At 38.8% G+C, this 24,469-nt stretch overlaps 2 protein-coding genes across 3 annotated transcripts; both read right to left on the bottom strand.

The window, feature by feature from the left end:
• Positions 1-982: 982 nt before the first annotated feature.
• Positions 983-7,468, bottom strand: LOC118432857. Its single transcript, XM_035846472.1, has 6 exons — positions 7,397-7,468; positions 3,958-4,184; positions 3,718-3,849; positions 2,744-3,630; positions 1,499-2,261; positions 983-1,415 (listed from the first exon to the last, which is right to left on the bottom strand). The coding sequence occupies exons 1-6, from the start codon at positions 7,466-7,468 to the stop codon at positions 1,319-1,321; spliced, it is 2,178 nt and encodes a 725-aa protein (XP_035702365.1). The 3' UTR covers positions 983-1,318.
• LOC110842389 (triadin) lies at positions 3,716-9,578 on the bottom strand. Of its 2 annotated transcripts, XM_035846138.1 has the most exons (7): positions 9,469-9,578; positions 9,224-9,376; positions 8,375-9,129; positions 7,888-8,009; positions 7,397-7,630; positions 3,958-4,184; positions 3,716-3,849 (listed from the first exon to the last, which is right to left on the bottom strand). In XM_035846138.1, exons 1-5 carry the CDS (start codon positions 9,497-9,499, stop codon positions 7,501-7,503), a joined length of 1,191 nt encoding a protein of 396 aa, XP_035702031.1. In that variant the 5' UTR covers positions 9,500-9,578; the 3' UTR covers positions 3,716-3,849; positions 3,958-4,184; positions 7,397-7,500. The 2 variants fall into 2 exon arrangements, with proteins under 2 accessions (XP_035702031.1, XP_035702030.1); XM_035846137.1 differs by having other exon boundaries at positions 9,224-9,526.
• Positions 9,579-24,469: the final 14,891 nt, after the last annotated feature.

The raw sequence follows: 24,469 nt of genomic DNA on the forward strand, positions 1-24,469 counted from the left end.
TCGCCATCATACATAGGACCCCAGGGGGAGGATCCTATCAACTTTTGGGGGCAACCGGACCACACCCCCTTTGGCGACAGGGGGTGTGGTCGGGGCAAAATGAGATTTTTAGTGCAATTTAATCTATGGGTAAAATTAAGTGAAATTGAGTGAAATTAAATGAAATTAAGTGAAATTAAGTGAAATTGAGTGTTTCCCCGATTTTGCCGCACCCCTTCGGCGACAGGGGGTGTGGTCGGGGCAAAATGAGATTTTTAGTGCAATTTAATCTATAGGTGAAATAGAGTAAAATTATGTGTTCCGGAGTTGTGCCACACCCCCTCGGCGCCAGGGGGTGTGGTTGGGGCAAAATGAGATTTTTAGTGCAATTTAATCTATGGGTAAAATTAAGTGAAATTGAGTGAAATTAAATGAAATTAAGTGAAATTAAGTGAAATTGAGTGTTTCCCCGATTTTGCCGCACCCCTTCGGCGCCAGCGGGTGTGGTGGGGGCAAAATGAGATTTTTAGTGCAATTTAATCTATAGGTGAAATAGAGTAAAATTATGTGTTCCGGAGTTGTGCCACACCCCCAAGGCGCCAGGGGTGTGGTTGGGGCAAAATGAGATTTTTATAAAAATTAATCTATAGATGAAATAGAGTGAAATTAAGTGTTCCCGAGTTGTTCCACACCCCCTCGTCGCCAGGGGGTGTGGTCGGGGCAAAATGAGATTTTTACAAAAAATTAATCTATAGGTGAAATAGAGTGAAATTAAGTGTTCCCGAGTTGTGGTGGGACCGTTTGGGGTGAAGTACGTCTGAAGCTACTTCCGTATGCGCGTTTGCGACGGTTTATTTATATAGTGGAATTATTTGTGCTCGTCACCTCATGATAAGTAAAATGGTATCCGTCCATACATACATTGTTAAGTATTTAGTTAGATTTGTGGGGTTTGATGTGATGAGAAACAGCCAACAAGTGGATAACAAATTTATTTGTGGAATGAGATTAGCTTGAAGCTAGTAAATACAGATTCTTCGTTCATTGAAAAAAATTAACCTCAATTAAAAATTAGTTTACTCAAATTTTGAAGGTCATGCCATCACATTAAAACTTTGCGCTAAGGTAAATATTGGAAGTACTTTAATTTATTTGTAATACACATACGCATATTTGAAAATGAACCGCCTTTTATATTAATAAATATGTATGTAACAACCTTAAATTTAAAAAATTTAGCTCAACCATATAAGCCGTTCACTAAAAAAAGTACAAACATACAATTTTACCCAGTCTCAAAAGTTACTTGGCCAACATATTCAAAATCATCTATTAATCATCAAACCACATTGTAATTTTTAAAGGTGTCGAAATCCTTAAAGATCCTGCTCAGTCCAAAATATTCGAACTCCGATTTGTCCGTATAGTCCCAGTACCTATGAAAACAAGGCAACAATACGGATTCAAACCAGAAAAAGGAATATGAGATTATTTAATTATTCAGATCCTGCATACATACATGTCATGCTCCCACGTGTTCTCATCCGCATTTCGCCCTTCCGAACTTATTGCTGGATCCATTTCCCATTTACCCGTCGTGGCGTCCTTCGTTACGAGAAAATCCGACGGGGGGTATTTCCTAGTCCAACCTGCCCGTTTCAGAAAGTCCATCACGTTGTTCTTCACACTCCTACTTTTGGGGCCCAAGTCCCAATCCAAGCACGCAATTCGGATCATTTCGATATCCTTAATCTTGAGAATATTGTTTACTAATTGGACTGATTGAGCAGACATCAGAGTCTCCTCTTCGGGGGAAATCTTCCTCCTCTTAGGTGCCTTTTCATTTTCTTGTTCAAAGAGAAGAGCTGACTGGTCCAGTATTTTGTGTCCAAACGAAACCTTTCTCAATTTTGGAAACATCTCGTGAAAATGAGCATAAATTTCAGGAGAGAAATGACAATTGGTAGTGTAAAATTCGGTTAAATTATGTTTCACGATGTTGGCAATGTTGTCTTCGGGATGGACGACCAGGGCGGCCTCGCAGACAGAGAGCTTGACCAATTTATAACCGGAAGTTAAATCGCGGTTGATGTCGATGACCGAGATTTCCCTGATTGGAGAATGCTTGTCTGCCAGTTTTTTTGGGGGACCCTTCGTCCAGCAAGAGAGACTTTCCAGGTTGACGAAGTTCCAAAGGAAGTCACCGAGCAGGGAGGGCGACTCGTCATCGACGCCCCACAGCATGATATCTTTGACCGGAAATCCGGGAACTGTCCCACGAACTGAAATCCAATAAAAATGAAAAAATAAAAATTGAAATATATACAAATCCGAATATATATACATATATGTAATGTATGTGTAGTGTGTACACGATTTCCACATAAAATCGGCAAATAGGAAATCTCAAATTGCAATGAAACGAATTAATTTAACTCTAAACTTTGTCCCGAAAATGTACGGAAACTGTTGTGAAATGCTGTTAATATTACAATAACGGTGTCATTTCTATTTTAATGATTTAGTCCGCTACCCCTCAGGCATTAAGGAATATAACTGTTTCACAATATGGCTCGTTTACAAGATAAAGATAGAATTAAGATACAGAAAAATCTTAAAGATTTCAAATAAGCGATACAATTGTTTATTTATTTAGCATGCACCTCATCTATCCTAAAGGCAACATTAATTTCAATGCGAATTTAGTGAAATGCTAAATTCCAAATTATTATTTACACTAACATTTTCGAATTTTTTTACTTACCATTTGCGAGTTTATTGTCCACGATGGTCAGCATGTTGAACCTTTCCATGAAATTCTTGTCCTTCAATCGTTCCAAGAACGGCTCAGAATGCCGACCACCAAACCCCACGATCACCTCCTCCTCAGCTGGCGACCATTTTAAGAAGGTGCACCCATTCATAATAACTTTGCAGTCGATGTTAACGTCGTCGTCTCTGTCCTCCTTGAAAAACAAATGCTTCTCAACGTCGTACTTTTTCCGCTGGAGAAGAATCGCATTGGGTTTTGATTTCAGTTTGGGAGGAATGTGCAAGTCCAACTCTATTTTTTTCAAGTGGGGGAGCGAAACGCGAGAAATAATTTTCCCTCGTAGCTGTGCATCCGTTTCTACTGTGCATATAAGGATAAGTCCGGTCGTAGTTTTCGGAATTTGTCCAGCTTTCTCCAGCATTTCATGCCACGTTTGGGAAACCAGGTTGACAGCTTGGTCTTCATTTTTAATCTGAACCATGAAATCGTCGTCACGGTTGATAGAGTCATCGACGAAATTAATGAGTGGCGTTGCACTGCGGGAGGTATCGAAGAGCATCGGAGATTCGAATTTGACAATGCTATAATCAATGTCGATGTCATCATTCGTTTGATCGACGCCCTCCCCCTCGTCATCCTCGTCTTGCTGACTGATTGCAGGTGCACGAGGTCTGGAAATGAAGCGCCGTAGGCCGATACCTGCGCTTACGTAGGCCGATAAGCCCTTCATTTCTTCACTGGTCAGGACCTGAGAGTCATCTACAGTCGATAACTGTAACGGTGTCATTAGTGGAAACCGGATTTGATAAATTGCAGAGTCCAGAATATCTCGAAGACTAGCCGAAGAAGGAACAGCTTCTTGCTTGCGTTTCCCCCACCTGGGAAAAATATGAAGCAATTTATGAAGGATTATTTATTTAGGCGTCTAAGTATGCATGTAATCTTATCATTGTGTATTTTAATACCTTATAATCGCCTCAAACAATTTGATCTCTGGGCAAGCGAGGTCGTCCGATTGTAGCAAGTTTACTAAACAATTTTCCTCCAATTCCAAAAAGTCTTCACTTTTCAGATACATCTCCGCGTTTCGGTTTACTCTGAAAATTAGTAAGGGAGGATAAATGCAATAATAGGTTAAAATATATTCACGTCGTCGCCAAGGTTACTTTTACCTAATTAAGTAATTAATTAATTTAAAAACGCACCCGTCAATGTAAGCCGTCGCCATGTCTTTCAATGCAGATAATCCAAACTGGTTGGCATTGTTGAGCATTTGATATGCATTTGTCAGCCGGAGACCTCTGTCTAAAAGCTTCATTCTCATATCATCGCTTACTTTTTGGGGACAATGGCGATGTCCCAGTTTGAGAATAGTGACAATTTCGTTGTTCGTGTAGGTCGATTTGTCAGCAAAGTCTTCGGTGTGAAGATACTAGAAGGAACAGATACAGAAATAAAACCTGGACACATGAACACAGGGTTGCTCGACACTTTATTATAATACACTTTATTGTAATAGGGTTCGGTCGGAAAGTAAAGAAACATTTGAAAAATGCCTGTAAAATCCGGAAAACTTAATTAATTCCAATGACACTTTTAAGGGTTAAGAACAAGGTCCGTATCGTTCAATTTTTTGCTTCATATGGTCCATAGACCCCCATCCTTCCTATCTGGCGAATTATTTGCCTCGCGGTCCCCAGAAGTGCTTTGCCACTCTTTCTCGCTACCACTTTTGAGGTGTATGTCCAAATGTGAGGGAATCTTACCAAGTTTTTGACTGGTTTTGTTCGACAACTATATTCTCTCTTGCATAATGCCCAAAAACGTTAAATTGGTCTTGCCCGAGGGACGTAGGGAGCATATTCCTTTTTTGCAACAAAATCGATTTTTTTCGACCGCAACAAGTCCAGAACAACTTTTGAAGAATGACATGTTGCTGTGTCTGGTCAGAAAAGTACATCACGATTATTGATAAAGGGGATCAAGATCTTCTTTACACAATCGTTCAGATCAAGGCTGTATGGCCCGCTTCTAGTCCATTGCATTATGGCTCATCACTACCCGAGCAGCACCATAAATTCATGGTAAGTACCGGACATTTTTTGCTCAAAAAATTTTAAAACGAAAAATTTCATGTTTTTTGTTACCAGAATATATATCTAGATATATTACATACTGGGTTTCCGTTCGAATCGCTATAATTTTGGTTTTAAAATTTTCCTGAAAAATTAAATTGACTAAAATTTAATTTCGAACGGGAATTCAATAAGCTGTATGATGTAATATGTCTAGGTATATATTATGGTAGGAAAAAACATCAAATTTTTCGTTTTAAAATTTTTTGAGCAAAAATTGTCCGGTACTTACCATGAATTTTTGGTGCTGCTCGGGTAGTGATGAGTCATAATGCAATGGACGAGAAGCGGGTCATACAGCCTTGGTTCAGATATCTCTCCGAGGTCATGGTGGCTGTGGTCACGAACGGCTTTGAGACGTCCCCCAATGAGTCCAATGCGTGCCCGATTTTGTGCTTTGTGGGGAATTTTGACTTCGGCGTGTATTTAAAGGAATCTTTAAACGTTTTCTTATTAGTACACGAGTAGTACTTCCTCGCAGGGACTTCATCTGGATCAATCGAGCACTTGGTCTCATCATCTACCAAAGGTTGATTTCTAACGTGGTGACGAATTTGTCGTTGAATAACCCTGGAACGGTTTGTCGTAGCGGGTCAAAATTTTGAACAGAGGAGAATGTTATCCTCAGATAGTTGTGTGCAAAAATTCAACTCTCTACTTTCAAAAATGCCTCCCCCACAGCCCCCTGAATTTGAAACACTCATTTTTACTGTTTCCAAACTCCGTCTAAAAAATTCGGTCTCCGCAGAAAATTTTTTGTTTTCAAGTATCCGACCCCAAATAAGTCCATTTGACTTACATCGGGGGATTGTACAGGTATTTCACTATTCGAAGTGATTTTTATCCCCAATCTAGCTTCAAAGTCGTTGGCATTATCATGGGTCAACTTTGCCGTCTGGGAAGAAGCTCCGTCATGATGAAAAATCACCTTAATTATTTTTTTACTTTGCAATTTAGGAAAATGTAATTCTAAAAGTGGTTTCAGTACACGGTCCACATAATACTTCGAAGATTTCTTCACTTTCTTGGGGACTTTGATAAGTGAGAGGACACCACGACCCGACATTGCACTCACGACCATCAACTGTTTAAAAAAGTTCTCCTTACAAAGAAGCACCAACTTGCGTGATTTTTTTCCGGCATTAGTCGTGTAGTAAGCTCTTCGAACCTAATTAGTAACTTATAGAGAAATTAGTGCTTCGTCAAATGTCACAAATAACTCACTCCTATTGCTTCACAGAAAATTCGAATAATTTTTTTTGTAAACACGGGCGCGATTTTTTTCCTGCTTTTCGGTCAGCTGATGCACACGACTTTACCGACCAAGTCGTTTCTTCAAAATGTTAATTTATCTTTTCACTGAAAGCTAAGACATCCCAACCTTACGGGAAATTTCCTTTTGGCTCGGTCAATTGTCTTTGGAGGTCAATAGGTCAATTTTCCTATGCACGGTCGGAATTAACACTTTTTTTGCCTTCTTTCAGGGGGTGGTGGTTGCCCTTTACTCAAAATTTATCTATTTTCACCTATATTTTTCAATACCTTATTGATTGTAGATTTCGAAACTGTTTTCCATTCACTTTTAAAATGCTTAGTAATTCGGTTGTATGAGTATTTATGTTTGGAAACAGTAAAAATGAGTGTTTCAAATTCAGGGGGCTGTGAGGGAGGCATTTTTGAAAGTAGAGAGTTGAATTTTTGCACACAACTATCTGAGGACAATATGCTCCTCTGTTCAAAATTTTGACCCGCTACGACAAACCGTTCCAGGGTTATTCTACGACAAATTCGTCACCACGTTAAAAATCAACCTTTGGTATGACCAGAATCACGGGCATGTTTTGCTTGACTCGTTTTTCAGCAATCTGCCGAGAGTTGGACTTTGCTCTTTTTTGCTGACCTTGGTTGTACTTTGGTGCAGGTGTCGCCCTATTGGATTTGACCCCCAACTTCCTAGGTTTAATGTCATGTAAACTTCATTTTGATATTTTCAATTTGTAGCCCAAATTACTATCTGATATCCAAAGGTTATTTTTGTTTTCCTTCTGAACTCTACATATCACTTTGGGGGTCGCTACACGAGCAGGACGATTTTTTAATATTTTGAATTCAGCATTCCTCCTCCCCTCATACATATCTAAAACTCTGCAAATTGTCCCATTATGAATTTTTTCTTTTTCGAAGTGGCTATTAACATTATCCGGACGCGCTCGCACACTTTTTCGTAGTAGTGGCAAAATTTTTTTGCGAGTTTCTCTGAATTTTTTGTTCTCATTTTTGAACTAATCGACTTCCGGTTTTCTGATTTGGATAGTCAATCGCATGGACTACAAAACTACCGCGTTCCAACTCAGTGACAATTTTTCTTTCAGACAAATAAATATACTTTTTCAAGTGTTTCTTTACTTTCCGACCGAATCCTACTAAAGTTGTCAAGCAACCTTGACATGAACATTACACAATTCAAAATTTATCATTTCATTTCATCACAAAATTTTCATGACTTTACCTCCACCAGACGTTTAAAAGCCACGGGATCTTCTGTCAGTGTGACGGCATTGTAGACCGCTTTCTCCTTCATCAGCGCTCGCAATTTTGAAGAATCTTTCAACCTCATTTCGAGTGCACCTTCAACGAGTCCTGTCGACCTTCGAACTGGATCGTAAAGTCTCGTTCACAGGAGGACTCAAAACGAGCTGCACACAAAGACGAGGACGCTGAGCCTATGGCGCTTGATGGATTCCTATCAAAAATAAAGTTACCTTCTTTGAAATTTTTATTTTTGCGAAGACACGAAATTTTCTAAAATATTCACGAAATAACGATAAAATATTTTGGCGTCATATATTGTAAAATATCTGTCTGGAGCTGCAATTGTAAACTAATTATCACAGTCTAATCAAATTTGGATTTTTGGCTAGCCCCACGAGCCCGCCACACCCACTCAAAGAGGTCAAAAATTGAGAAAATCCACTTCTTGTTTTGGATAATTTTACTCACCTTCCACAATACTTTAGGTAGCCTGACAATTCTTCTTTGTTGTTTGGCGGTGGAGTAGGAGCAGGTGCGATCTGGTTACCGGCTTCTTTGTCAGCGTCGTCACGTTGGTGTAGTGGTGACAACTGAAAAACGAACAATTCATCACTACGACTTATATTCAAAAACTCATAATTACTAAGACTTTTGTCACAGTAGAACAACCATATTTGGGGGGTCTTTAGGCAACTGGCAAAAATTTTGGTAAAAAGTATTTCATGTCATAGTACGTTTGGGTTAGATGTTGGCATTACGGACCGGTTCGCTACTATAAAAGTTTGAAAGCGTTTTTCGTGCAGATAATAAATTTAAAATGACTCAAAGATATATGAAATCACATTGATAATAATTTTGTTAACTTACTAAATAACTTTTTAAAATGTAACCCTCAGGACCCGATGTCATGAGGCCCCTAGTTTTTACCTACCTTTCCTATATGCTATTTTCCTACCTGGTGTGCAATATCCATGTCCGGTTCCTCGAGGTCGTAGTTGTTGTCATTACTCGGTTCTTCCTCCTCATAGTCTGGCCGAGAGCGGCGCATAGAGGGGGTGATCAAGTACCGGCCATTGTACTTTGGTAGTTTTACCGGTTCATCACTGTCCCGCTCCGGGACCGTCTGAAGAAATTCCTCCCTCCTTACGGCAGCGCTCTTGAATCGGGTGGACTTGAGTACTTCGGGGTGTTGGCGGATTTCCTCCTTGAACCTTCCACTCTTTGTCGAAGGGAGGACTTTTCCCGTGATTTTGCGACGCTTAAATTCGTATTGCTCTTGGTCGATGGTGCCGTGGTATGGTCCGTAGAATCCCTGTCGCAGCTTGATTTTGGGAAGGGGATCGAGCAGTTGGTTAATGTCCTCCTGATCGTACTCTGTTTTGTTTTCGTCGTAAATCTGATTTATCAGGTCCACCATGGCCCTCCTCTTGCTGTTGGTCTCGACGTAATCCGGATGATACACATGATCGGGGATCACGAGTTTCTTCCTTCTCTTCTTTCTCGTGACAGTGTTCTTCTTATTGTTCTTGTTCTTGTTTTTTTTCTTGTTCTCGTTCTCCTTCTTTTTCTCCCTTTTCTTTTTCTCGTCCTCCTTCTTCTTCTCCTTCGTAAGGAGGATTTTAGCTTGACGTGACGAGCACGGTTTCGGAGAAGACGCAGACGGTCGTGCCGATGTTGATGATGGAGAGTCGGGATTCTCTGGTTCATCATCTACAAGAAATAAATTATTATAAAAATGAACATTATTAAAACATGATTGTTCTTAAAGTTTCAAATGACGCCGCCACCACAACTTTACACTCACCACTACTTCCTTCTTGTTCATCATCCTCATCCGACGACGAAGACGACGACGACATGGTATTTGGTGGTGGTGAAGTTGTTGATAATTGTGGGGGCGACATTGACTCTGGTGGTGGAGGAGGAGGAGGAGATGTGCTGCTCACTGGTCCTTCCACTGAAGAAAAAATCCAACCAAAAAAAAACACAAAATTATGCAAAATATCCAACATTCCGCAATGATTTTTGAAACTTTTAAACAATCCTCACCCCTATTTGTTGCCGGTTCTTGTTCCGACATTGTTGTTGTTCTTGGAGCTAGTGGTGATGGTGGTGTTGTCGTTCTTAATCTTGTTAAAGACGGGGGCGACTGGGGAGGAAGAGATGACCCTGCAAAAAATCAGAACAAATACAAGCATAAAATTGTGCAAAATATTTATTAACCCTTAGCCATGGGAGACCGTTTAAAAACGTTTTAGACTTTCTGCTTTAATTCGGGAGACCGTGAAAAGCCGTTCACAAAAAAAGTCTCTGCCTTCGGGGTCAACGGCTTTTCACGTTTTCACGTTTCCATGTCAGGTGCGGGACAACGGATATTTCCGTGGTAAAAATTATTTAGCTGATTCGGGAAACGGCAAAACACGTTGACACTAAAAACTAAAATTATTAGGGCCTTGATTCAGAATCGTCCGTGGTAACACTAGGTCACTTTGATATAACTTCGCCCCTGCTTTGCATAGGATGGGTTGCATGTAAAATTTTTGACTCTGGTTTACTAACTGCTAAAACTATTCAAGAAATTTATAACGGAAAATTATTGAGGCCAAACCACACCCGTCTCGTGTAATCTTGGTTTTGCCAGGACATGTTCATTTTTGCTAATTTTCAACGTTGATGAAAAACTAGTGGGAGAAATTAGTTTCGGGTTTTCCCAGAAGCTCGACAAATATTTTGGTTAGTACACCAACTATCTCAGCCAATTTATAAAGGTACAGGGGATTATTTAAGATTCAAAATATGAGGTATAACCAGCGTCGCCAATAAATAAACGATTATATACACCTACTATCAAACTCATAAATTATCAAATTGATCTCCTCGTCTAGGTTGAGGTCTTGGCTGCATTTAAAAATTAAAATATACCAAATGAATGCATATAGTTAGTCAGAACTCTTGATCCCAGTTAAAAAAAACCCTTATGTAGATCCACAAACATGTGTGGTTTTGGATCAATAGCTCCATTTTACAAATGTCTTGAGTAGTTTTGCAGTCATAATTTTGCACCATAGTCGTAGTTCATAACTCTAAAATTATCATGCAACTTTGCTTTACAATGTTACACTTAAATTTTAATACTCATCATTTTAAATGATATTTATTGACGTTGTCCCGCAGTTAATTTTCTCCTAACGTGTTTTGCCGTTCTCCCGAATTGAGCATTTATAAAATCGTCCCGAATCTAAGCAACTCATATAATAAATGTCTCCAGATTTAGAACATGTCAGATTTTAATTATTTTTTGGCTTCCCGAATGATCACAATTGTGGTCATCGAAACGCCCCGCAGCAACGCCAAACATAGTTACCGTTTCTCCTCGGCTAAGGGTTAACAACATTTAATGATTGTTAATAGTTCATAATTATCCTCCCTCACCTCTATTTCCCGGTCGTTCTTCTTCCAATATTCTTGGTGGTCGTGATGGTGGTGTTGACCGCGGTGGAGGAGGAGAGGAAGAAGAGTTGATAGTTTGTGATCCTTTAGCTGTAAAGTATAAAAAAAACATAGTAAATATAACCAACAAACTAGAATGTCAGAGTTTTAAAAAGGTTTAAAATTATTCTCACCTCGATTTTCTGTCGGTTCTTCTGACGACATTGTTGTTGTTGTCGTTCTTGATTTTGACGGCGACGGCGACAGCGACAGTGTGGGTGGAGGAGGATGAGAAGATTTGTTGTCTACTTGTCCTTCATCTGTTCAAATTAAAGAAAGAAATTAAAAAACAAAAAGTACACAATGATGCAAATATTCATCAACAAAATACAATGATTTTTTTAAAAATTGCACGTTACACCACCACTCTAGTCACCTCTATAATCCGCCGGTTCTTCTGACGACATTGTTGTTGTTGTTGCTTGTGATGGTGGGGGTGGTGTTGTTGACGAGGACAGCGACAGTGTGGGTAGAGACGACTCTACAAAAAATTAGAAAAAACACAACTATAAGATTATGCAAAATATTCATAAACAATGTTTTATGATTTTTTAAAAAGTTGCATATTATCCTCACCTCCATTTTCTGTCGCTTCTTCTCCCGACGACAGCATTCTTGTAGATGGTGATGGTGGCGACCGCGACCGAGGAGGAGAGTTAGTGTTTCCGGTATATTTGTCTGTAAATTACGAAAAAGCAGCAATATTAAGCAACGAAATAAATACCTACTAATTTGTATATTTTAAATTACACTCACCTATATTTTGGTTGCTGTTCTTCTCCCGTTCTCCAGCTTGACGTTTCATAAAAAGATTCAATGAACCGGTTACCTGCCACTGACACTTAAACATGTATTTTTCGCTACAATTGAATATCTATAATTGTTAATAATCTCAACACTATATTATGTTTTAAATTACAATGTAATTAACTTGTCGTTTCCTACTGCTACAACGTGACGACGACCGCGACGACGACAGACGAGAGGATAATGGCGTCGAGCGAAAACAGTCTTTCTTCAGTGAGAGTTACCCTGTCTGTAAATTAAAACACTCATAAACGATAGCAATTATTAAACGCAAGTATGTGTTCAATTTTTTTAAAGTACAAGTACTAAATAAATACACCTCCAACACACACAATCAATTTACTTACTCACCTGGACTGCCTGATGCCTGACTGGCTCAATATTTGTTTAACCCCGTCCGTTGATAAGACAGACCACTGACACTCGCACTATTTATAAATTACATCCATGATGTAATTTAATTAAGTGTGTTTGCACTAAATAATTGCTGCTGCTGCTGGCTGCTGCTGCTGGGATGAAACTCCAACGTCGACTGGCAGAGAGAGAGAGAGAAAAAAGGGAACGAGCGAGCGAGCGAGTAAAGACGAACGAGGACGACCACGACGGCGTCACCCCGATTCAACTTCGCCTCTCTCAACTCGTCTCATCTCGTCTCATCTCACCTCGCCTCCCTCCGTCCCTCATCACAGTCTTTCCTACATGCATATGAAATGGATATGCAGTAGATGCGTGCTTTTAAAATTAGTTATAACAAATTGGGACATAATTTATTATTTAATTGTTAGCTATTATGTAGCTGCAACTACTTTATGTGAAGAATTTGTCCATCTGTCCGTCAGCAGGATACTAGGAGATAGTCCTTAAATCGGTTTTCGCCATTATACATATGACCCCAGGAGGTGTGGTCGGGGCAAAATGAGATTTTCAATGGAATTGAGTTTGTAGATAAGTTAAATGGAGTATTTTCGCGATGTGGATGGGCTTGATTAGGTGAAGTTAATCTAAACCTACTTTCTCATGTGCGTCAAAGACAGTTTATTTTACTCTAAACTTTCTCAGAGTGACCATTTTTCCCAAAGAGCGGACAATGTAGTACAATTATCCCTTCAGAGTGACCATTTTCCCTTCAGAGTGTACCATTTCTTCGTAAGAGCGTACCATTTCCTCGTAAGAGCGTACAATTCCCACGTAAGAGCGTACAATTCCTTGGTTAGAGTGTACAATTTCCTCGTAAGAGCGTACAATTTCGCATTAGAGCGTACAATTTCACCTACAGAGCGCACAATTCCCTCGTAAGAGCGTACAATTTCGCATTAGAGCGTACAATTTCACCTACAGAGTGTACAATTCCCTCGTAAGAGCGGACAATTTCGCATTAGAGCGTACAATTTCACCTACAGAGCGTACAATTTCCTCGTAAGAGCGTACAATTTCCTCCTCAGACTCACCAGTTTCCCATGAGAGTGACCATTTGCCCTTCAAATCATTCAATTTCCCCTTCAGAGGGACCATTTGCCCTTCAGAGCGTACAATTTCGTTATTAGAGTTAGCATTCTGCCATTAGAGGGTACAATTCCAATTCAAAATCTGTGTTTGGGCTCTGAGACAATATATGCATTTTTTGGAAAAGGAACGACATTTTAAAAAAAAAACTCAACTTGTCCCCGCTCTAATGCGTGCATTAATGATGTTTTCCAGACTTTCTTGTTATTTCCCCCATAACCAACCCTCATTCCACGGGGAAATAACAAGAAAGCCTGGATAAAGTTGATAATGCACGCATGAGAGCGGGGACAAGTCGAGTTTTTTTTAATTTTTGGCCAGGTCATTATGTTAAAAAAAACTCAACTTGTCCCCGCTCTCATGCGTGCATTAGTGGCTTTATCCAGACTTTCTTGTTATTTCCTCCTTAAGCAAGCCTCATTCCACGGGGAGATAACAAGAACGGCTGAAAAAAGTTGATAATGCACGCATAAGAGCGGGGACAAGTTGATTTTTTTTTAATCGTGAAGAGGCTGAAGATTTCGATATGTTTGTTCTGGTGCATGGCAAACCGAGAACAGCTTGTTTTTTTAAAACGTAGTAAACACTTCGGCAAAATCCAAAATTCGGAAAATGGGTGAAACCAACAATCCCCATTTTTTACACATTATTGATGCATGCCATTTTTGTCAGCATTTTAGGTCTTAGAGTCCGCATTTCCCGCCTTAGACTCTGCATTCCCACTCTGAAACCCGAATTTTATTAATTTCTGGCTTGACTGATGGTTCTCGGGATGGAGTTGATGTGTCTTTGTTGGGACCGTGCACGATGGATGGGATTATGTATGATGGGATACATTTTAAAGAAATTAAATATACCCTTATTTATGGTATAACTCCATGATAAAAAATTCCACTACGTTGTTTTATAGGAATACATGTAACAACAATATGAACAAAGACGCAATTTATTCCTCTACATATATGTATATTAATAGTGTTATATGTTGTAATGCTCAATGGAGCACACTGCATAAAAAAGAAACACTGATCTAATAATAATAAGTCTTAGAATTTATAAATCATCGTCGCTACTATCCTCATCGCTACTATCCTCTTCATTATTATGATGGGTTGCTTCTCCTTCAAATATCTTAAACTTGGAGACAACCAAGTTGTTTGCTACCATGAAATTGAACAAACTCCTTTCAGATTCTTCGCCAAACTGTAAATAGAATAAATAAATACGAGACTAATTGATGTTTGCAGGCACAAAATTATTAAATCCTGACAATGTAACTTACACTGAGGAACGAAATAGTGACCTCGTCCATCCAGTTCATCATGATGAGAAGCTTCTCAAAGAGATCAATCTCTCCCGAGGTCAAATTTATATCTGCTTCTCCCTCATTCGTCCACCTGATGGGTTCATAAAGTGTAAACGTTTTCAACCCTGAAATAAGTTTTCGAAAAGAGTAGCACGTTAGACAACAAACAAGACACGCTGGAGTGAAGTAGAATACTGATCGAAAATTATTTTAAAAACCTATCACCCACCCTTGTACAATTCCTTCCCTTCCAACATATTTAAAAGGATGTCCTTAACGTGTTCAGGATACGTTGGCAGTGCCAATTCCACGAATTTCAATCCTGTCCACCCAACCACACACGCCCCGAGCTGCCCGAGCACGGCACCCAACTTAATCCCACTTTCCTCCTCCCGGCCATACACCTGACTCTGCGTGTCCACTCCTAATCTCACGAGGTTGGGAAACGCCGTCTTCAATCCTTCAAAAACTTTGGGATCTTGCATCTCAAAAATCTTCAAACTCGTGACATTTGGCATAACTTTCGGTCCGGCGACGAGAGTTTGCAAAAATGGATGCAAACCTGGCGTGTTTATCTTGTCTGACCTATTATTAGCGTTGTGAGGAGAGGCATCCGATCGAAATCGCCCAAGACGTCGTTACAGTGGAACACATCAAGCAACACATTCCGATATATCTTCAGGTTTGCCATATTTTTCGGCAGGCGGAATTCTTCCACAGTCAAATCTTCCAAACTGTATAAAGCTTCGATTGCATCATCATCCCCAATGCATAGTTTGAGTAGTTTAGCACTAATCGGGGCCATCATTCGTGAAAACGCTTCGGGAACAAAGCCATCCATATCATCTTCGTCAAAGTAACCATCCAGTCCGACTGTTAAAGACTCACGGAATTTTGAGTTTTCAAAATTCGGATAGAGTCCCCACGGAATTTTAACGTTCTTTAAATTTGGACAGGCGCTGATGACGACATTAGCAAAGCTGGTGATGGTAAGATGGGTAACTGCTTTGCAGACTGGAGTACAGAGGATTTCAACTTTGGTTTTGATGGCAGCGGGTCCAGTAGAAATTCCTTCCGTTGCTCAAATACACAAGAAACTTGTAGTCGTGACAAATTCGGGCAGGAATGTGTCAAAACGTGTATGATATATGTAAAACATACTTCATCATTGACGTCAAACTCCAAGATCTGAACCCTGGAACTTCTCGCAAAGATGAAACAGCTGAATAGCGAACGAGTAAAGAAACTGGATGAGGTTAGGATTGCCCTCTTCGGTCGCGCCGCAGCTGTAATACGTGGCATTAATCCGTTTCGCCAGTCGGGCATCCAACGAATGCGATACGTTAAGAAATTTAAGTGGACCTGGTCCCTCTTCGCCATACTGAATGAACAGCTGCAAGCCAAGCCTTGTATCTGGAAGAGAGAGGATCAATTGGTTCCAAAAGTGGCACACTTATGGCTAGTTATCGGCTAGTTTTCAACGGGACAGAGGCCTGTTTGAATATTTCCGTCAAAATCTTCACAAGTATTATTAACATAAAGTTTGTGTATAAATATGTATATCAATAAAAATTATGTAGTGTCTGGCTTATTTACGATGGGATTAATCAGCGCTATTTCCTACGCCGTTCTTTCTTCTGGTTGAGGTTCCATTTCGGCTGGGAAGAAGATGGTAGAGCGATGGTACCAAATTTTACTGCGTAATATATATTATATTAGTCATTAATTATTAAGTACGTATACGTAGAACATATTTATATTATAACACACAACACGGTAAATTCGTCTTGAATTTTGTAGTTTAGTTTACAATAACATTTCAATGCCAAGTATTTTTCTTACTTACCAGTGAATGACGTTGATTAAAATTCAGATTTATGATTATTTTCTATCCTTGTCTAGAACACAGGTCAACAGCCCACCAGGTTTCAGTTGGGTTTGGAACCGATCACGATCAACCCGATGATAAAATGACGATGAAACTGAAAATACATAATGTGGTTAAAAATAGCAATTCAATTAAAGACTAGTTTACAATTTTATGGGAAACTAGATAAAAAATAATTCTTACCCACCTCGCGTACTGCTACTGAAGGAAGTACGATTGGTGGTGAGTGAGAGAAAAAGAGCGAGCAAATGAGAACGACCACGTGGCCAACCGGATTTACGAATCCCGCACAACTCATCTCATCTAATGAAGGCAAAATCTCACATGCCCTCTCCCTCATTTTTAGTGACGGAGAGATCAGTAAGGGTGACGGCATGTACACTAACCTAACCTTCCGAACCATAACATCACACTATGCAACGTGCCACCACCTTGAAAATTTTTTTTTATATTTACTTTCTTAACTTAAATTTATAAATATTAACTATGTAATAATAATATTAATTATTTCAACACCGTATCCCGTAGCCTCGTTAATCAAGTCCGTAAGCTGGAGACCTAGTTTTAAGTATTACAACTTGTGGCTAAGTTTAGTCGGCGGATTATTGTGCGTTGCAGTGATGTTTTTAATTTCGTGCTAGGTAAAAATATAACTAAAGTTTTATTTATGATAATTGGATGTGTTTCCAGTCATTTTCATTATTGCATTTTATAAACAGACCGCAATATTAACTATTGGAGCTTTGGCGTTTATTTATTTGATCGTCGTTTGAACCAGATGCGAATAAATGACGACCCTAAAAATAAATAAAATAAATAAAATAATAATAATAAAATAATAATAATAAAATAAATAAAATAATGCGAATAAATATCGACCCTAAAATGTCTCAATTTCAAAATCGGCGAAATGGGCTGTCGAAATTGCCAAAAGTGCTAGAATAATTATTTTGAATGGTTGGGGAGTATTGGTTTTAAATTTGAGCTTTATCGGATCATGTCGAAATTTCGACAAGTCGACGCCATTCCCTTACGACATGGGTCAATTTCACTTGCGACGCACTTATTAGCCCTAGCTGAAGCTAGATATCGATTTTTACTACTCTACGTCATGTTGAGTTTCGCCTGTGTTGGACAATTTCGCCATGAATTTTTTCAATGTTCCCGGCCATGTATCATGGAAATGTGCAAATTTCAGGACCCCATTTTTTCAGAATATGTACATACCAAGGGGGCCATCATTTACAACCATTTTCAGAGTTTGAAGTTTGCACTCTTCGGAGAACCACGCCCCTAAAGTAGGGGTGTTTTGCCTTTCGCCAAACTTTGACCTGTAATAACTTTTTTGTTTATGGACCGATTTTGATGAAATTTTTTTAGAAGGTGCAGAATCGCTTAGCACACAATTGTGGACTGGGCGATTAACCGTAAACCCACTAGGAAAAAACCACACCCAAAGTGGGTGTGGCTCGTCAAATTTTTTATGGGCACGTCTTTGACCCCCCAGAGCTCGGAAAATGCAAAAATATTAAGAGAAAAGTGCTCGGGGAATTACTTCCAATAAATTGGCCTCTTTGAACACTGTGCAAATGTAGCTCCCGGGTCATTTTTTCGAAAGAGTTTAAGATAAAATCGGCGGTAATTCCTGAACCAGCGAATGTTTTATTTTGAAACTTTTACCATAAGTAGTCCAATATGGAAGGTCGATCGTGACTATCATAGAATTCAGACAAAAATTTCGGTTGCGCAGCAATAAAAAATAAATCAAAATTTTGACAAATTGTTATATGGCTGGAAAAGGGTAAGGCTACGCAGCAGCAGAAATTTTGTCAAATACAAAAAGCAGCCTGACCGATGTGGAAAGATGTCACCTACCCGAAAAACAACAATTAAGCTCAAGATTTACCCGAAAATCTTAGTTCGGTACTTAGTTGTTCAAAAGAACAAAGTGACTCAAAATGCTTGAAAATTATGAACAAGTAAATTTACGAGACTACACTGTAGAAGGTTGCAAAATCAACGAATTCGAGTCAGACAACTTATACACTACCCAAGAAAACATTACTATCCCCAAAGAACATTAATTAGAGTCTTAAATTTGGAGAAATACTTCAAAAAAGTAGCGATTTGAGTGAAAAAATACAAGGTCAAGAACCATGGCGTCATTTCCTCTGGACCATTGAATCCCGAATTAAGCTGTATGTAAAATTCAACTTACAAAATATGACATACAAAACCGCAAAAAAATCGGATGTACCACCCATACGTGTGTTACAATTGGTATCGAAAGTTATGTGTTTTTTTTGCGCGTGGTGTAAAAACCTATCATATTGTACAAGTATGGCACATATCAGCGTAAAGAATTTTTTAGCGAAAATGCAACCTAAACACTTTGATAGCATGAGAAACAAGGAATTTTTTCCAAATGTTAGTCAGTACTTCTCATGCAGGATGGTGCTGCAAGTCACACTTCAAAAACCACCATGGCGCTAAAAGAAGGGTATGGTAAAAGGGTTTGGTACAAAGGGGTATGGTCTGCTAAAAATCCGGATGTGGTGTTTTGGATAACTGATGGACAATACTTAATTAAGATATGTACATGGATCCAGAACCATGCTCAAAAGCAGAGATAACAACGAAAGTTCAAGAAAAGTGTAATTACATATCAAAAATGACTTTGGAAAAATCATCACAGAGTTTCAACAAAAGCGATGAGGACATTGTTAGGGTGAATTGTTGAAAGACCATATGCTAAGGTATGTGCAGAAAAAAAACTCGAAGTTTCTAATCCACACCCACGGTGGGTGTGGTTCTCCGCGCCCATACGCAAAGCATGGCATACAGGATATTTTTCTCAGCCCCTGAGGCAATCCCAACAAAATTTTCGAAATTAAAAAAAAATCTTCAATGTTACAACTTCCCTAATGTCGCAACAGTAGTTGGGGTCCATGATTCCTTTGATTATCGAGACGTATTATGGGAAATGTTCCATTCTACGTTGCATCGATTTCTTCGAATTAAGTATAAAAATTTGCAAGTAAAGTTCCGGGTGGAACCGTCCATTCGCCAAAACTGCGCAACCTTGAAAATTGGTACAATCTGAAAGATGACACACTGGTCTCTTTTTTTATCTCATTCCCAACGAATGTATTATTTTCTTCTAGATTACATATCGAAGTAAATAGATACATACTAGATAGGCTTCTGTTGCATATTTACAGTTAATTGGCATCTTCATATTACGTTAATAGATAATCCATTAAGTTAGCCGATTTATTTCCTCAAAGAATTAGGGAAGATATATTTTTTAATTAGTTGACATTTTTCGTGAATGTTTCAGGTAGGCCATTGTTCTTAAGGTTAGGGCTTTTAAACCTACGATACCCACATACTTAATTTTTCTACCCATCTAGCGCACAGAATATTATTTTGGAAAAACGGTGAAAACCCGGGTTTTCACCGGTTTTGGTTTGTGGAAAACCGGAAAAACCGAAAACCGGTTTTCATCCGGCTTTGAATTCCCTAGGCAGAACTACTAGCGAAATTCCGCATAGACTATTCCAACCTGAAAATTGTGACTGACTACACAATGAAGCCTCACGATACCACTCGAGCGCTGTTTGAGAGTATTATTGCCCCATATCGAAGAAAAGAAAAACTCCCTGGTGAAGATGATGGTCAGTGCAAAGCAATTTAACAAATTCATCTAATGTTTTCTCGAAAAAAACTAAACTCACAAAGTTTCATCTGTCTTACAGGTTGTATCATAACTGATACTGATTTGATCACTTCAAAAGATAAATGCAACAGGTATATGCGATTGCGTGATTTATTACAAGAAACGTCCCGGTATTCCGATTTGGTTGTAATGTAAGGCATATACTTACTTCTATAATATTTTTATATGTACATGTTTGATTCTAAACAAATTATGACTGTCATTATTATTCAGGACGCTACCGATGCCAAGAAAAGGAGTAATTTCAGCCCCACTTTTTATGTCGTGGCTCGACATATTGACCCGTGATATGCCTCCATTTCTATTAGTTCGAGGAAACCAGATCACAATGGGCCAGGACCTATGATTTTGTGGCCATTAACTGAAGGTGAACTACGGGGTACATTTTGTACTGAATGAATAGAGTACTAGTCCATTATCATTGTTGAAAAATCCTATCAATTATTGAACTCTGGCTTTGAAGTAACAAGACTTTAGAAATCTGAGAAACCATTGGGATGATTGGACACAAGTTTCAATGGGCGCCACCACTCGCCACCGGCTGTTCCGGCTGATCTTTTTATATCATAGGTTACTTCTGGCCTTGTTGTATACGAAACTGACCCGACATCGTCCACATTTTTGACGTTTGAAAATTTACCGAGTCATATAATGCATCAGATTGTACGTCTTTTTTGTTCTAAGGATTTGTTAAACCCATGAAAGCAAAAGTTGCTAAATAAAACCAACACCGGCATCATACATGTAACCCCAGGAGGATCCTATCAGCTTTTGGGGTTAATCGGACCACCCCCATTGGCGCCAGGGGGTGTGGTCTGGGCAAATTGAGATTCTTCGTGCAATTTATTCCATAGATGAAATAGGGTAAAATTAAGTGTTCCCGAGTTGTGCCACACCCCCTAGCTCGTAGGGGTGTGGTCTGGGGGAAAATGAGATTTTCACTGAAATTGAATCTATCGATGAAATACAGAGAAATAGAGTGTTCCTGCGATGGGAGTGGTTGGGTTAAAGTGAGTTTGAAGGTACTTCGGTTTGACAGTTGAAATTACTCGGATTACTTTTCAAATTTTTGACCGATTTTCAAATTTGTGGAGGTTTTGGAAACCTTAGATCAATGGGCGAACCAAATATTTCCAGACTTTTTAAAAATTCGTCCACACCTCCTTGAAATTAGCCACAAAGTCAAAGAAATTATAAAATTTAATTTATGAATACCGCTAAATTTCGAAAACTAAAAACCAAAGTTAATGTCGGGAAAATACCTCGACATCGTGGGCACCACCAGAAATGTTCAGTTCACACGCCACACCCCCAGTGGGTGTGGCCCTCGGCTACTTTTAGATTTTAACGGAACCGTGTCACGTGATGATTTTTCTCAGCTCGACTTGGGGGACTAGACGGAATACCTAAAATTGGGAAACCGCGCCCCAAGTAAGTATGGTTATCAGAAAATGTTCGACTTTAATAAAACAATGCCATTTGTTATATCATGTTTATCAGCTCGATGAGAGGATCTTGACAGAATAATTAAAACGTAAAAACCACACCCCCGGTGGGTGTGACTCTATGCCATTTTTGAATTTTAAGGAAGCGATGTCACGTTATATAGAATTTTGTCAGCTCTACTAGGGGATCTCGACATAATTATTAGAATTTTGAAACCATGCCCCCAGTCAGCCCCAGTGTGTGTGGCGTTCAACGACTGAAAGTTGTTTTCTCCAATTTTAAATTTCTTCCACATCGAAATAGCACCACCTGGACCACCTGTGTTTTTGCGTTTCCATGAATGCTCGTGTTTTTACTTGTGGTGGTTTTGACTTCAGTTTTAACTCAAATTTAAATTTGCAAAAAGTTGTATGTTTTGTAATTCTAACGCTATATCAAAAACGAAAGAACTAAAAAATTTTCCCTCAAAAATTATAAACTAAAAATAAAATTATAAAAATACGCTTCTAGTAATTTAAAACTTTGTATGCTATTTCGGAATTATGAAAAATGCAACAAGGAATTGTGAAAAACTAAATTTTTTGAACGTGGATTTCTCTTAATTTACGTAATGCAATTCTAATTATTTTGTCAAACTCCCCTCATTTAGTTAAGAGCATTATACGACATGACATGGTTTAATTAAAATCGAAAAGTCGCTGATTTTAGGTATACCGTCGAAACCCCCTTGTATAGTGAAAAAGCTTATATAACACATGGCATGGTGTTATTAAAATCGAAAGTTTTCCGAGAACCACGCCCACTAGGGGTGCGGTTTCCCACTTTTAGGTATACCGTCGAAACCCCCTGGTCGAGCTGAGAAAAATGATATATTACATGACATGGTTTCGTTAAAATCGACAATTTGCTTATAGCCACACCCACTGGGGGTGTGGTGTCAATATTGTAATAATTGTGTCGAGATCCCCTCGTCGAGCTGAGAAAAATGATATATCATATGACATGGTTTCATTAGAATCGAAAAGTCGCCGAGGGCCACACCCACTGGGGGTGTGGCAGGTGACTATTAAAAATTTCCCTATATAATATGTGCTTTAGGTTATTGTTGGACACCAAAATCTAATTTTTAGTTCTTCAAATTCGGCTCAAATACATTTTTGGCCAAAATTTATTAAATCTGGCCCACGTCTGCAGACGTCGGTCGTCACCTTCTACTCTTAAATGTTCTTTTACCCGGTTTTAGTTGAATGAATTATATAATTACTGTTGTGAGAACATGCTTAACGTGTTATGTATCATTAGCTTACAAATTGTATTTTTTAGTGTAATTTACTGTGCAAAGCAAGACCTATAGAAGATCAAATTATTATTATCAATTTGTTTATATTTTCTTTGTGATCTTTCTAAATATTCTCGGTGATGAATGTGAAAAATACCTAGTATGATCCACAATTGAGTTAACTCTGGATAAATTTGCTGAGGAAACAAAAATTCAACTCGTTCTACTGGGGGCGGTGGTTGGAGGGGAAGATACATAACATAGGATTGAAAGCATTGAATATTTTTCGCTAAAGGGTTATGCATTATATATATATACACCATTATAAACATATATTTTATATAAATACATAGTGGGGTCATAAGTTCTCGTGAATGCATTTCCGGTAATAAATCCCAAAGTATTAGAGCTATCTGTTCGAAATTTTTATGGATTAACAAGGTATTAATATTGTTTAGAAATCATAACTTCTTTGTCAAGATTTCGTCCACGGGCAATTAGACAAGACATAACTCGTGACGGCCACAGGTTGATCGTGGTACGCGCCAATTTTCGTGCAAAAAGTAATTCAGACTTTTCACCGTTGGCAAAAAATTTAATAGAAAAAAAGGCCAGATATTTGTTGTACAGAAGTCTGACATCCGTTTAAGTATGCGGAAGTCAATACGAAGTCATCACCGTGGTGTGCATGGGAGCAAGTTGGCTGGAGAAATGAAATCTGTTTTTTACCGCAAAGGGTACAAGTTGAAGCCAAGAATTATTTTCAGAGTGTCCTAAAGCCAAACGTTAATAACCTGAACCCTGGACCCTCCGAAAATCGACATTGGACCTTTCAACAAGACCCTGTTCCTGCGCAAGGTGCAAAATTGTCCAAAACTGGCTTCAGACGAATTTCCATGACTTTTTTTCATCCGTAGAACGGTGCTCAGTATCTGCAGACCTTAATCCCCTAAATTATGACTGGTGGTCAAAATTATAGGTACAAGTATGCTCTAAATTTCACCCAAGTGTGGAAGGGCTGAGGTCGAACTTACTAAAGATCTGGCGCTTTTCCCTGGAAATCCGTGCGTGCCGCGATCGAACAGTTTTCGCCACGACTTATGTCTTGTGTACAAGCCCGTGGAGGAAATTGTGAAAACGAAGTTATGATTTCTAAACAAGATTAATACCTTGTTCATCCACAAAAATTTCTATCAGATAGCTCTAATACTTTGGGCTTTATCACCGGAAATGCATTCACGGGAACTTATGGTCGGACTATGTAAGTGGATAACAATTTTTTTGGTGGAATGAGATTAGCTTGAAGCTAGTAGATATAGATGCTTGCAGATTTTTTATCCGTTGAAAATTTACTTCAATTAAAAATTAGTTTACTCAAATTCGGAAGGTAATGCCATCACATTAAAAATTTGCACTAGGGTAAATATTGGAAGTAAATGTATGTACTGCACATATGCATACTTGAAAACGAACCACTTTTTATATCAATATGTATGTAACAACCTTAAATCTAAGTAATTTAGCTTAACCCAGGAAAGCCATTCACAAAACCATTACAAATATACAATTTTACCCAGTCTCAAAAGTTACTTG

Source organism: Folsomia candida, unplaced genomic scaffold (genome assembly GCF_002217175.1).
Source record: "Folsomia candida strain VU population unplaced genomic scaffold, ASM221717v1 Fcan01_Sc001, whole genome shotgun sequence".
Classification (NCBI taxonomy): domain Eukaryota; kingdom Metazoa; phylum Arthropoda; class Collembola; order Entomobryomorpha; family Isotomidae; genus Folsomia; species Folsomia candida.